Below are 12,548 nucleotides of genomic sequence, written 5' to 3'. Positions count from 1 at the left end.
GCCCACCCACTTCTACAGATGGAAAGGAGACAGAACTCTAGAATATGGATCCAAGAATATAATATCCCGGGTTAGAAGCTCCGGTTCTGAAAGTCATCCAGTGGAACGTAAAAATAAACAATTTTGCTAAAGATTTTTCTCCTCAAATGTTTAATAAGGATAGAAAACCTTTATTTTAACCTTTAAATAAAACACATCTTAGTATGATTTTCTTGGTGAAATTGAGCCAAATTTATTTAAATTATCCCAAAGACAGAAAGCTGAGACGAGAAATAGAAACCCGTGATGAAAAACGGCGTTCTAGAAACCTTCAGAATTGCACAACTCGATTAATACAAAGCCTCTATCAACTGCAGTTCCCTCCCAGGACAAATGAAGCCCCTGGCCAATGAGAGCTGGCTGGCAAGGGACTCCTAGGAACCCACGTCCTTTATGGCAAGCCAGTCTCAACTTTTAACACTGAAGAATTGGAGCACAGCCTTCCATTTTATTGGGGACGACAGAACTCTAGTGAGAAAGAACATGCTTCTGGAACATCCTGTCCTTGGACCGACGAGCTGTTTTAGGCCCCAAGATGTCGGCTTTCTATTCTGGTAAATGAAGAAGTTCCAGTCAGATTGAAAGTGGATACGAAGCCCATCACCAAGAAGCTGAGGCTTTGGAGTCTGTCACAGGCCATCCCGAAGACCAGCCAGAGTGATTATCAGAGAGAGACTCGCCCCAGCTGCTCCCCACTGACAGAAACCCTTGCCTACTAGCACTGTGGAGGCTGGCTCCCTTCCCGAATCCTAATTTAAACAAAAATATCTTCAGAAAAAAAAATATAGCTCTGTGGGAAACTGCCACAGTCTTTGGTTGGGAACTTTCCAGTAATGCCCAGAATAATTTAGCCTGAGAGATACTGGCTGACCACCACGACCACTAACTCTGGGGAGAAACATCTAGAAGCAGATCCAGGTTCCCGAGCTGGCCACCCAGATGAACCGGCAGCATGCAAACAACTTGGGGAGGCAGACTGGGCAGGCGGTCTGCACAGAACCCCAGCAGAGCGGCAATAGCAAATGGTCCCACTTCTTCTCTGTGTCTGGATGCAGACAATCTTGGGCTCAAATTCTCTACCTAACACATGATTCAAAGGGAAAGTGACTCAGACTCTCGTGTGCTTGGAACTTCTGATTTGGTAAACTGAGTGAAGATGGTGAGAACCTAGGGTTACTGGAAGAGGCCAACAGAGTGTGCGCATGCATGCACATGAGTTTTGCCCAGGGCCTGGGGAGATGGCTGTCAGTAAGGCAGATGCTACACATGCATCTGAGTTTGAGCTACACAAACAAACCTGAGTTTGAGCCCCCAGGGTCCATAGTAACTAAGTTACTTTTCTATTATTGTGCTAAGACAGCGTGACCGAGGCAACTTACATTAGAACGAGTTTTATTTGGGGCTCACAGTTTCAGAGGGTTAGAGTCCAAGACCATGACCATCAGGATGGGGGGCATATTGGCATGGCATGGCAGGAAGGCAGGCATGGCACTGGAGCAAGAGCTGAGAAGTTCCACCTTAATTCACAAGCACAAAGCAGAGAAAGCACACTGGTACTGTTGGGAGTCTTCTGACACCTCAAAGCCTTTCGCTGGTGACACAACTTCAACTGGACAACTCAACTCGTAATCCTTCCCAAATACTTCTACCGAGGACCAAGCATTCAAACGGGAGCCCATGGGGTGGGGGGACATCCTCACTCAAACCACCACACATGTGGCAGCCAGACAGAGGGAGACACACCTATAATCTCAGAAAGCAGGGATAGGAGGAATCCTGAGAGGCCAGCCGAGCCAAGTGGCCTGCTCCGAGTTCAGTACAGAGACCCTCTGTCAAAAAAAATATAACAAACAAACAAACAAACAAAAACAACCAAATAACAACAACACAAACTTAAGTGGAGAGGTGGCTGCAGGAGACCTGCTTTGTCAACCTCTGCCCTCCACACACACCAATGTGCGTGCACACCCACACTTACACAGGCACACACAGAGCAGGGAAAGAGTTCTGTCTGCCGCCGTGCGTGGACCGAACAAAGCCTTTGGTCAGCCCCTACTGCTTCTGCAGCGGACACCAGTCCTGTTCACACCATGACAGTCTTTGCCTCCCCACCCCAGCCTCCAAAGGGAAGACATGTACGGTGGCTGATTCCCAGGGTCCCCGAGGCAGAGAGAGGCCAGTTCTGCAGCCTGTGTGGATGGCTGCATTTTCTACTAGCATTTTGCCTTTACCTTCCTTCCTTCCTTCCTTCCTTCCTTCCTTCCTTCCTTCCTTCCTTCCTTCCTCCCTCCCTCCCTCCCTCCCTCCCTCCCTCCCTCCCTTCCTTCCTTCCTTCCTTCCTTCTTTTTCTCTTTTTCTTTCTTTCTTTCTGATGTTATTCCAGGGTCTTGTGTGCACACTCCGAAAAGATCTATTAAAAGGAGCATAATGGGGTGTCCACGTGGAATGTACACAGAGAGGCTCTTTGGTCAAACTTGCACCAAAAAAGAAAAAAACTGGTTCTGAACTGAGGCTTGCTTTCATTTGTCATTATGTTTTACACACAAGGAAATTTTAATGTCTGAAGATGGGTGGCGGTGATAAGAATGGAGTTACACATGTTTTTCTGGCAGCCCGGTCACCAGCACTTAAATTCACTTGTGACAGCTCCCCGATCCAGAGACCGTTAGCACGGAGCTGTCGTCTGCCTTTGCAGGGGAAGCTTGGGTACTGGCAGTCAGTCAAGAGGGGAGAATCGCTCACTTCTTTATTTACAGATTTTCAGCAGGGCAGTATTTCTCTATGCGGTGCGACCCTTATGCCACTCTTCGAGATGCAGAGAAAGCAGAACGTGGAGAGGCTTGAAGGGAAAGCACCCTTGGGCCCGAACAATCGAGTACTGGAAAAATCAAAGACTAAGTGTGAAATGGGTGGTCTTGCCCTCCGAGAGAGTCTGGGTCAGCGACTGCAAAGGGCCCTCAAGCATGATAGTTTCTGAACTCCTTACTGGATAAAAATGTAATGACTGCTTTGAGGGATGGAGGACGGGGCTGCGATCAAGCTGTCAGCTCTCTTCAGCCGAGACGCTCACTTCAGTACCCAATCAGGACAGTGCAAATAGGGGAGGAAGGAAGCGTAAGAATGGACGGGATGTTCCTTTGGCCATCAACTCCTGGGTGACCCTAATAATCTCACTAGTTCTCTGAGTACAAGTCCCTATTACCTTTACAACAAAAGACAGCATCGCAGAGGAGTTAGGAGGGATCGTGGTGCGATGGGCACATAGCAGCTTGCCCCCACCACCTACCAAATGCTGACTATACATCTCTTCCCTTACCTTTCTAGCCTCACTTTTCTCATCTGTGTAATGGACATAGTCACTCCCACCATGAAAGAATGCTTTCAGATCTGAACCAGAAGGCGAGAGTAAAGTGTCCTAAATGTGTGTGCCTGGCTGGACCCCCCAAAATGAGCTGTAACTTCTGCTGCTGGGATTGTTAGTAATTTTGTCCCTCAACAACCACAGGCATATTGGGATGAGGATTTGGCGACAGTAATAAAACACAGCTTCTAGAACGGAGGCTGTGGCTTGTCTGAGGTCGCTTGACTCCCGCTGGCCAGCACTGTCTTCCCAGAAGAATGGCTGGGAGTTTGGAAGTGCTCAGCAAATGCCTGGTAAGTAAACGGACAAATGACGGAGGACGGGATGAATAAACAAATGTGCAAGCCGATGCTATTCCTGGCTTCCAGCCCCTCAGAGAGCTCTTGCAAGAGAGGGCTGCCACTAAGGACGCGGCACCAGAAAGAGCACATAGTGAGACTCACACTTCTGATGGGCAAGACTGGAGGGGGTGGTGGATCTAGCTGTGCCTGTGAGCCACCAAATGGTCTTCACATGGCAGCAATAAAAGCACCTGGACCAGGATGCTCTGTCCATGGGGCGCAGACCACTTGCTTGCTAAGCAAAGATCAAATGCTGTGATGGTCTAAAGGATCAGAATGGAGTCAGCACTAGAAACCAGGTAACACCATAGCATTTGAATACCCCACACCTCTCATCATCTCAGGGGATGTCAGCGTGGCCTCATCTGAGCCCTAACCATCTTAGGCTCGCTGGACTCCCTCACAACACTGTTTTCCCCCTTGGCACCACCTGGGCTAGGATTAACCTAATCCTCACGCTCTCATCACCTCATTGGAAAATAAAATTAAGCTTAGTTATTTATTAATGAAACTGAAGCCACTGTGGTAAATGAGACAGCGGTGCTGCTTGGCCCTATAGAGGCAACCATGAAAATAAACCCTGGAAACAAAATACTGTAATTGTAACATAGCTAGCCGCCACTGCTTTCATTAGAGTGGAGACTGGGTCTCCACTTCATGCCCTTCCTCTCCTCCTCCCTTCTTTCTTTCTCTTCTTCATTTCCCTTCTCTTCTTTCTCTGTAGGGAGGGGAGGCAGCTGGAGGGCAACAGTATATAGGGCCCAACCCCACCCCCATCCCCACCCCCACTGCACCTCCACTAAGGGGATCTGAGGAGTTGGTGAAGAACGTTCCCTCATTTCCAATGTCAGCTGATGCAGTGGGTGTAAGATCCAACCAGGACTGTGGGTTCCCAGGAGTTGGAAAAGGCTGGAAAGTCTTACAAGCCCCATCTGTGACCAGAGCTGTATCCACACCCCATGTCTGAGCATCAAAGGCTTACAGAGCACCAGAAGACAGCATGTTCAGGGTTTCAGCCCCATTAGTACAGAGTAAGTGAGCTTGTCGGATGCCCTTGAGGTACGCTCTTCCTCGATTCTGATAGATACGCAATGCGTTTCTAACAAGGCGCATCTGAAAACTGCCCTGGTGTGCATCAGCCCTACAAGTTTTAATAATGCCTTCGCATCTTGCTTTTTGGTCTGGGAAGCTGTTATTAGATTGATGACACATCTCATGAGGAGGGTGACTCAGAGTCAAGAAAAAATACGGTCCACCTTAACCGTACATATAAATGAGCCTCTGGTGCCAAGACAGCACTACAGTCTTGTGTTCTCCCGGTGGTGTTCATCTGATAAAGACATTACAATAGGAAGGAATTGTGATGTATGACCCCCGAACTGGAACACTCACACATTCTTGGCCTTGAATGCTTCGGCAAAATGCTGCACGCTACGGAGCACGGCCAGGTCCAGGGTCATTGCTTCCACCTTGGCTTTGTGCTGCAATGAAAGGAAATAAGAAAGAAATGATAAATAACAGCAAGAATGGTTCGTGGTATCAAGTTACAGTAAATGCGTTATGGAACATGTCGGAATTCCCCTGTTTAATATTAGAAGCCCAGAGAGACTATACATCACCAGAATGAATGGAAGAACACAGCTTTTACTGCCAAGTCCGGGGAGCATGGGAGGGACTCAGCTGGATCTCTAGGCTGGGGTTACACATGGCTTCACTCAGCACACGGAAGAGGCTCCAAGGTGTCTTCTAGCTCATGGTATCATTAAATATGTGCTCCAAAGAGCAGCATCTACTAGGGGGTGGGTAGGCCACAAGAGCAAGCCTGGCCACGATGCAATGGACAGTTCTAATCTCAAAAGACTCAACCCAGGTTATGAAATCTGTCAACTGAGCTTGCATCACCCTTAAAGACAATCCAGCCAGGGGCGGTGGCATACACTTACAATCCTGAGTGAGATTAAGGTCAAATGAGGCAGCCTGGTGAGAAGCTGCTCTAACTCGAAATAAATAAAGAGCAGGGTTGGGGAGATAGATGATCAGTTAGGAAATTTCTTGCCATGCAAGCAAGAGGATGTTAGTTTGATTACTATAACCTATGTATGATTACAAACCAGGTGTGGTAGCACATGCTCTCAATCCAAGAACTAGAAAGGCGGAGGCAGGAGGATGTCTGGGACTTGCTGATCAGCTTGTGTTGTCTACTCAGAAGCTCCAAGCCAGTGAAAGACCTGCCATTAAAAATAACAGCAGCAAAGGGCTGGGGAGATGGCTCAGCAGTTAAGAGCACTTGTTGCTCTTCTCAAAGACCAGAGTTTGGTTCTCAGCACTCATGTTGGGAAGCTCACAACTACATGTAACTCCAGCTCCAGAGGACCTGATACTCTTTTCTGGCCTCCAAAGATACTCACTTGCACTTCAAGTGCACGTGCGCATGTATGCATGCATGTATGCATGCATGTGGGCACACACACACACACACACACACACACACACACACACACACACACACAATAAATCTGTAAAAAATACTGAGTGGTAGGGAATATTTCCATCTCTGTTGCAGGGTGGCATCTTAATAGACTGCAGAAATGATAATTCAGTCCCACACTTTTCTATTTACTTGTGTTTATCCAATAGGTAAGGATTCTGCTAGGTACACAGAATCTGTTGACAGGTGACTTGTACTCCCCCACGTTCTTGTTCATGATAAACACTTAAGTGCTTGATCAGACCTTTAAACAAGCAGATAAACCGTCAGCCCCTGCCCACCCCAGCCCCTAACTCCCATGCATCCCATCTCCCTTTTGCCCAGGGCAAGGTAATCATTGAGATACACAGAATCCTATAGAAATGTGACTATTTACAAAGAAAAATCAGGCATTCATTAAAATCGTCATGCCTTGCTGGAAACCCCAAAGGATATGCATGCTACACATTATGAAAATACATGTACATATTTTCCCCCATAAAACAGGGATAACATTCCCAGATGGTGACCCCAAATCAATCCAATGAAACCAATGGCCGAGCCAAGTGACCCACACATTACTCTCCGTGTGTAACTGAAAATCGTTAGGTCATCTTTTGGTCCCCATCCCCTCACACACACTTTTATTCTTCAAAATATACTGCTGAGCTGCCATTGCTAATAAGAACAAATCCAGGACATATATATCCAGGGGGAGTGAGAGGTCGCCCCACTAATCTGTAAGCTGCAGGTTACTCGGCTCCTGGGGACAGAGACTCCAGTCCTCACAGGAAGATTCAGAGGTCTCTGCCATGGGTATCAGGTTTCTTGCTTCTGAAAAACTGTGTGCAACTCAGTGAGGTCTTGGGGGTGGGAGGAAGAGTGTGCCTTTGGGAATTAGAGTAGGGGTGTGTGTCCACTCCTCTGCTGGGGAGGAAGTTTGCCCTCCTGGTTGCCTAGCAAACTTCGCAGCTTCATCAAAATGATGACTGTGGCTTGCATTCTAACTGGGAATGGAGTCGCCTGGTAGAGCGACAGCAGATGGAACTCATTTCTGAAGGGTGGAGCTGTGGGTTATCAGGGGAGGGAAGGCAGGGTGCCCAACCTGCCAGTGTGAGATTTCCTGCCTAGATTGGTGGTGACTGTCAGTGATTGATCTAGGGTGGGCCACGTGTCACTGAGCAGGTGTAATGCATATGCTTTTATTTGGGAGTAGTGACAGAGTCACAGAAAAGGTCAAAACTAGTATAGAAGGTCTCTCCATCCAGCTCCCCATAGTGGTGCTATCACACTAGTGATAGTACATGACCATAACCTAAAAATCTCAGCACTCTCAATACTACAATTTATTATTATTTCACAGTCATTATAGTTGTCTGTTTTGTTTTTTGTTTTCTGTTTTCTGTTTTTTGTTTGTTTTTGTTTTTCTCTCTCTTTACCAGTTTGGAGATATATTCATTTTCTTTCCTTTGATTGGTCTATATTTGTGTCAAATTATGTGACGTTTCCTTTTGTGTGTGTTGCTTGCTTTTTTTGTGTGAACTTGACATAAGCTAAGGTCAGCTGGGAAAAGGAAACAATTACTGAGAAAATGTCTCCATCAGACTGGCCTATGGGCATTTTCTTGATTACTGATTGATGTGGAAAAGTCCAGCCCACTGTGGGCGGAGCCATCCCCTGGGCAGGTGATCCTGGGTGCATAAGAAAGGAAGCTGAGCAAGACAGTATGCACACTCCCCCATGATTTAAGCTTCAGTTCCTGCCTCCAGATTACTGCCCTGCTTGAGTTCCTGCCTTGCCTACCATCAGCAATGGACTGTAATCAAGACATGTAAGTCAAATTAAATCCCTTCCTTCCAAAGTTGCCTTTGTGTCTTCATCACAGCAATAGAAAACAAGAGAACAAGGTAACAATTCATACAATCATCTCCATATTCAAGATTTGGAAATGACCCATCACGCATATAAAAAGGAAACCAAAAACATTACTTTTGTTAACAAGTGGCTGAGTTAGCACGCTTCATCTAGAACATGAAAAGCCTTATTTGGCCAAAGCCCGGTCTCTACTTTGGCAAAATATCTTTGAAAAAAAAAAAAACAAACCCTTTTGCAATTCAGATGGACCAGCAAAATCTCCAAATTCCTTAGCATATCCAGCAAGGTCTTCTCTATCGGTCATCAAGGGCTGTAGGGAACAGGCCCTGAATCAGCACATTATAACACAGCAACAAACCCTTCACTGCTCACATTTAGCAAAGCCAGGTTCATCTTTGTCATGATGGTGCCTCCACAGCAGGCAGTGCAATGGGCTACACACAAGATCTCAAGAGGCTTCCACTGGACAGTGGAGGATATTGCTTACAATCACACCTCATTGACGGAAAAGTGGTTACAAGATGTAATACAGTGTAAATCTCGTGTGCCCTGGGGGAGAATGGTGATCCAGGATGAGGATGGAGATGGCAGACATGAAACTCACGTCTGTCTAACTCCCCAATCTTGCTTCAAACTCACTTCGATTCTAGAAAATATTTTAACAAGTATGATGAACATAATAAACATGCAATAAACATGCAGGACCAGTACCCACAGCCAGATGTGGAGTCAAATGCAGTAAGCCCAGTACTCCGAGGAGGCTGAGGCTGAGGCAGGAGGACTGTGTGCAAAACGTCAGACCTGACTACAAAGCAGTAGCATAGAAGCTGGAGGAGATGGGGAGATGGATGGAAGGGTGGGGGGAGGGAGGGAGGGGGGAGGGAGGGAGGGAAGAAGGGAGGGGAGTGGGGAGAAAGGATAGGAGAGGGGGGAGGGGAAGGAGAGGGGGGAGGGGAAGGAGAAGGGAGGGGAGGGGAGGGAAGTCTTCCATAGGTTCCATATTTATGTACATTCTGACCATTTTACCTACCTATCAATCTTTGGTCAACAGAAAGAACTCCATGCTAAGAATATGCAATGCCTCACTTCCCCAAATCTTTACTGTTTCACATAATCAGACCACTATGCAAGTTGGCTTCTGTGGCAAAATCGAGATGTTAATTGATTATAAATTATACATACAGCTTCTCCTTCCCCACATGTTAAAGCTGAACCACCCAGGGGGGCATCCACTACATGATGGAAACTCCAAGAGCGCTAAGAAGCCTGCTTGTCCCAATACGTGGGGCTCAACCAGGGAGATCATTCAAGAGCCCACGCTCTCCTCCCCTGTTTCTCTGAGATAGAGGTGGTGTCGAAGTGGAAAGACACACCTTCAGGATACAAGCCTTCTTTTCTGCTCACTGTGACATGCTAGAACCTGTGCCCACGAATCATGAGGCTGTCCACGTAGACACGAATGGACTGCTGGTGGCTGTTACGCCACAGTGCTCTGGTACTTCATGAGTATAAATCAGCCAAGTGTGGCTCACATGTGATACTGCCTAAAACCAGGGCGAGCAGATGGGGAGCAGCATGAGGTATTTAGATAGCAAGCTGGAAACATGATGTCACTTTCAACAGAGAAGCCAGAGCCAGGCTGACCTGGATTCACAGCTCAGTGAGACCACACAGCACTGACAACAGAACTCAGAGCAGCGCTGGGCCTCAGGCTGCCTTGACTTGAGAATCTGCATAAATGGTACTTGCCTTTTGAGACGGGGAAACAAGTCTATTACGTATGCAAGCCATGGTACAAGACCATCAGAAAATGCTACCACCGTGAACTTGAAGACAACTGTTCAAGCACACTGCCCACTGGTTTTCAATAACAATCTGTAGCATGATGGTGACTATAGACTTCTTTTGCTAATCTTAACTCTGATAACTATCATGGGGAAGAATTCAACAGCACCTGCATGAAGGCTGAGACATGATTTGAGACTCTGGGGGAAGCCACTGAACCTCCCCTAAGTCACAAACACATGCCTTTCCGAGCCCAGTCAATGTATGTTCCTAATAGTAAAGGGTTTGATTATACCATGGATCAAGCCACCAGAATGCTGGGAAAAATATTTCTCCCGAGGCATCCGGCTTTCTCCTTGGTAATGTGGGAATGATAGCAGCTGTTTATTGGGGACTGAGGTTGTAAAGTAGAATGGAACCCATCCAGAGAAACGGGCTGTGAGCATAGATCACCACTGAGAAACGGCTCACGAATGTGAGTCACCACGGTGGCTGTGCACTGCTCTCTTGTCTCCCTCAGGATGGCTTCACCTCTCACTGACAAGAACGGGTCCTCACTGGCCAACGACAGCAATCTCAAGAAGCTGCCCATAAGCCCAGGCCCTGGTGTATCTGTCTCTCCTGACAGCCATCTACCCATGTCCACAGAGAAGAAGAAGTCTGTGACTTCACCCAGATAGGGCCACTGTCCATACTAAGTGGAGATTTCCCTCCCTTTTGCTTCTATAGCCCACAGTGTCCATGCAACCCACCTCTTTCCTCTGGTCCACTACCAGGTCCCTGGCCTGGTTCGTGGCCCCTGCTAACAACTGAGGCCAAGCTCACCATCATCAAATAGACAAAGCAGGGTGTTGTAAGCTGCACTGCCACTAAGGGAGACACCATTCATCCCTCTCTTCCATGCATTCAGTCTTTAACACTGCCTCGGAAGGTGCTAAAGATTCCCCACGAAGTCCATCTCCTGGGCCTCTCTCTTCAGTGCAGCACATCAGAGGAAGTCCTGCCCACTCAGAGTCTGCTTACCCAGGGAGGCAGACAAAAGACGTGCCCCATAAAATAAAATCTTAGAAGTGAAACAGAAATAATTCCAGGAAGCTGAGCACAGTGGCTCATCCAATAATCCCAACACTGGGGAGGCTCATGCTGGAAGCTTCTTCTCATGAGCTCGAGACCAGACTGGACCACATTGTAAAACCCTGGCTCAAAAAAGTAAGAAAACATTTTGTGATCAAACCTACCTAAAAGGATAGCAGTCAAAAACGAAAAAAATAAAAAAATAAAATAAAATAAAACAAATTAAACAAACACACACACACAAAAAAAAACCAAGCCAAACCAACCAAACAAGACAATAGTCAAAAACAAAACATATGGGGGTAGGGGATCAAAATCAACCAAACAAACAAACAAAAAAGACAGCAGACATTCTTACAGCATGAGCAGTATTTGGTGTGTTGGCCTAGCCTGGGGGAAGGGCGTGCCACACATTATCCTTGTATTTCATAGGCTCTGCACTCTCCATTCATCTGGACCAAAGGATTCTGACTCATACTCTGGCCTGCATGATCAACACACCAAATGCTGCAGAAGACAGCAGCTCTCCACTGGTATGATTTGTTAAAACCACCATCATGGTAAGAGTCAAGAGGAGGGCAACAAGGGATGACTCCTGTGGTCAGTCGAGCTGAGGTGGAAAGAGAGAACTAACTCCCACTGTCCTCCGACCTTCACACCTGTACTGTGACAACCCTGAACAAATGCACAAAAAAATGCTGTTAAAAACATAAAACAACAGGAGTGCTTAGGGCTATGGCAGACAATGGATGGAGATATACGGAGGCCTCCAGTGGCCTCACAGAGCTGGGCCTCTAACATGCCCAGAGTGTTCTGTCCATTGTGGGCCACACTTCCTGTCTTGTTGAGTGATGATTTGAATGAGAATGGCCCCCACAGGCTCTGAGGAAGTCCATATTTGAAAGGAGTAGGAGGTGTGGTCTTGTTGGAGTGGGTATGGCCTTGTTGGAGGAAGTGTGTCAATGGGGGTGGGTTTTGAGGTTTCAAAAGCCAAAGCCAAGCCCAGTATCTCTCTCTCTCTCTCTCTCTCTCTCTCTCTCTCTCTCTCTCTCTCTCTCTCCCTGCTGCCAGATGGAGTTCTCTTCCAGATGGAAAACTCTCAGCTCCTCTCCATCACCACATCTGCCTGCACACGGTCATTCTCCCCTATGACAGTAATGGACTCACTCTCTGAAGCTGTTTGCCAGCCCGAATTAAATGCTTTCCTTTATAGAAGTGTCTGAGGTCATGGCGACTCTTCACAGCAATGGGATACTGACTATGACAAGAGGGAAAGAACAACTTTGCAGTATTGCTTCGAGGTGGCGGCAGAGTTGGTAGTTCTGCCCACCCCACTCCTGGGAGAACAGGGAGAGTTTGTTTCTGGATCCTTGTAAAAGAAACACGCGTGTAAAGATACCAACTTGACAATAAAAGCAGCAAGAGTAGCAACCAGACACAGTCCCTGCTGCTCTTACATTTGACAGGGAGGTGAAAATCCCTATGCAGTGTATGTTAACGTGCACAGTTTATATAGATGACAAAACAAAGTCTGGTGAACTTCGAAGAGGCACAGTGGGAATGGGCAGGTGACAGCTAAGATAGGGGACACCACACAGCAATCTGG

At 47.1% G+C, this 12,548-nt stretch overlaps 1 protein-coding gene across 9 annotated transcripts in view; it reads right to left on the bottom strand.

Moving 5' to 3' along the window:
* Positions 1-12,548, bottom strand: part of Wwox (WW domain-containing oxidoreductase) — a 913,078-nt gene that overhangs the window by 667,704 nt on the left and 232,826 nt on the right. For all 9 annotated transcript variants that reach the window (XM_006531510.4, XM_006531512.3, XM_011248556.2 and 6 more), the window contains exon 6: positions 5,134-5,222. In XM_006531510.4, the coding sequence (XP_006531573.1) occupies positions 5,134-5,222 (89 nt within the window). The remainder of the gene's footprint in view (positions 1-5,133; positions 5,223-12,548) is intronic.

This window comes from Mus musculus, chromosome 8, assembly GCF_000001635.26.
Source record: "Mus musculus strain C57BL/6J chromosome 8, GRCm38.p6 C57BL/6J".
NCBI classification, from domain to species: domain Eukaryota; kingdom Metazoa; phylum Chordata; class Mammalia; order Rodentia; family Muridae; genus Mus; species Mus musculus.
Note: the sequence above shows the minus strand (reverse complement) of the source record. Positions and strands in the feature narration are given on the sequence as shown.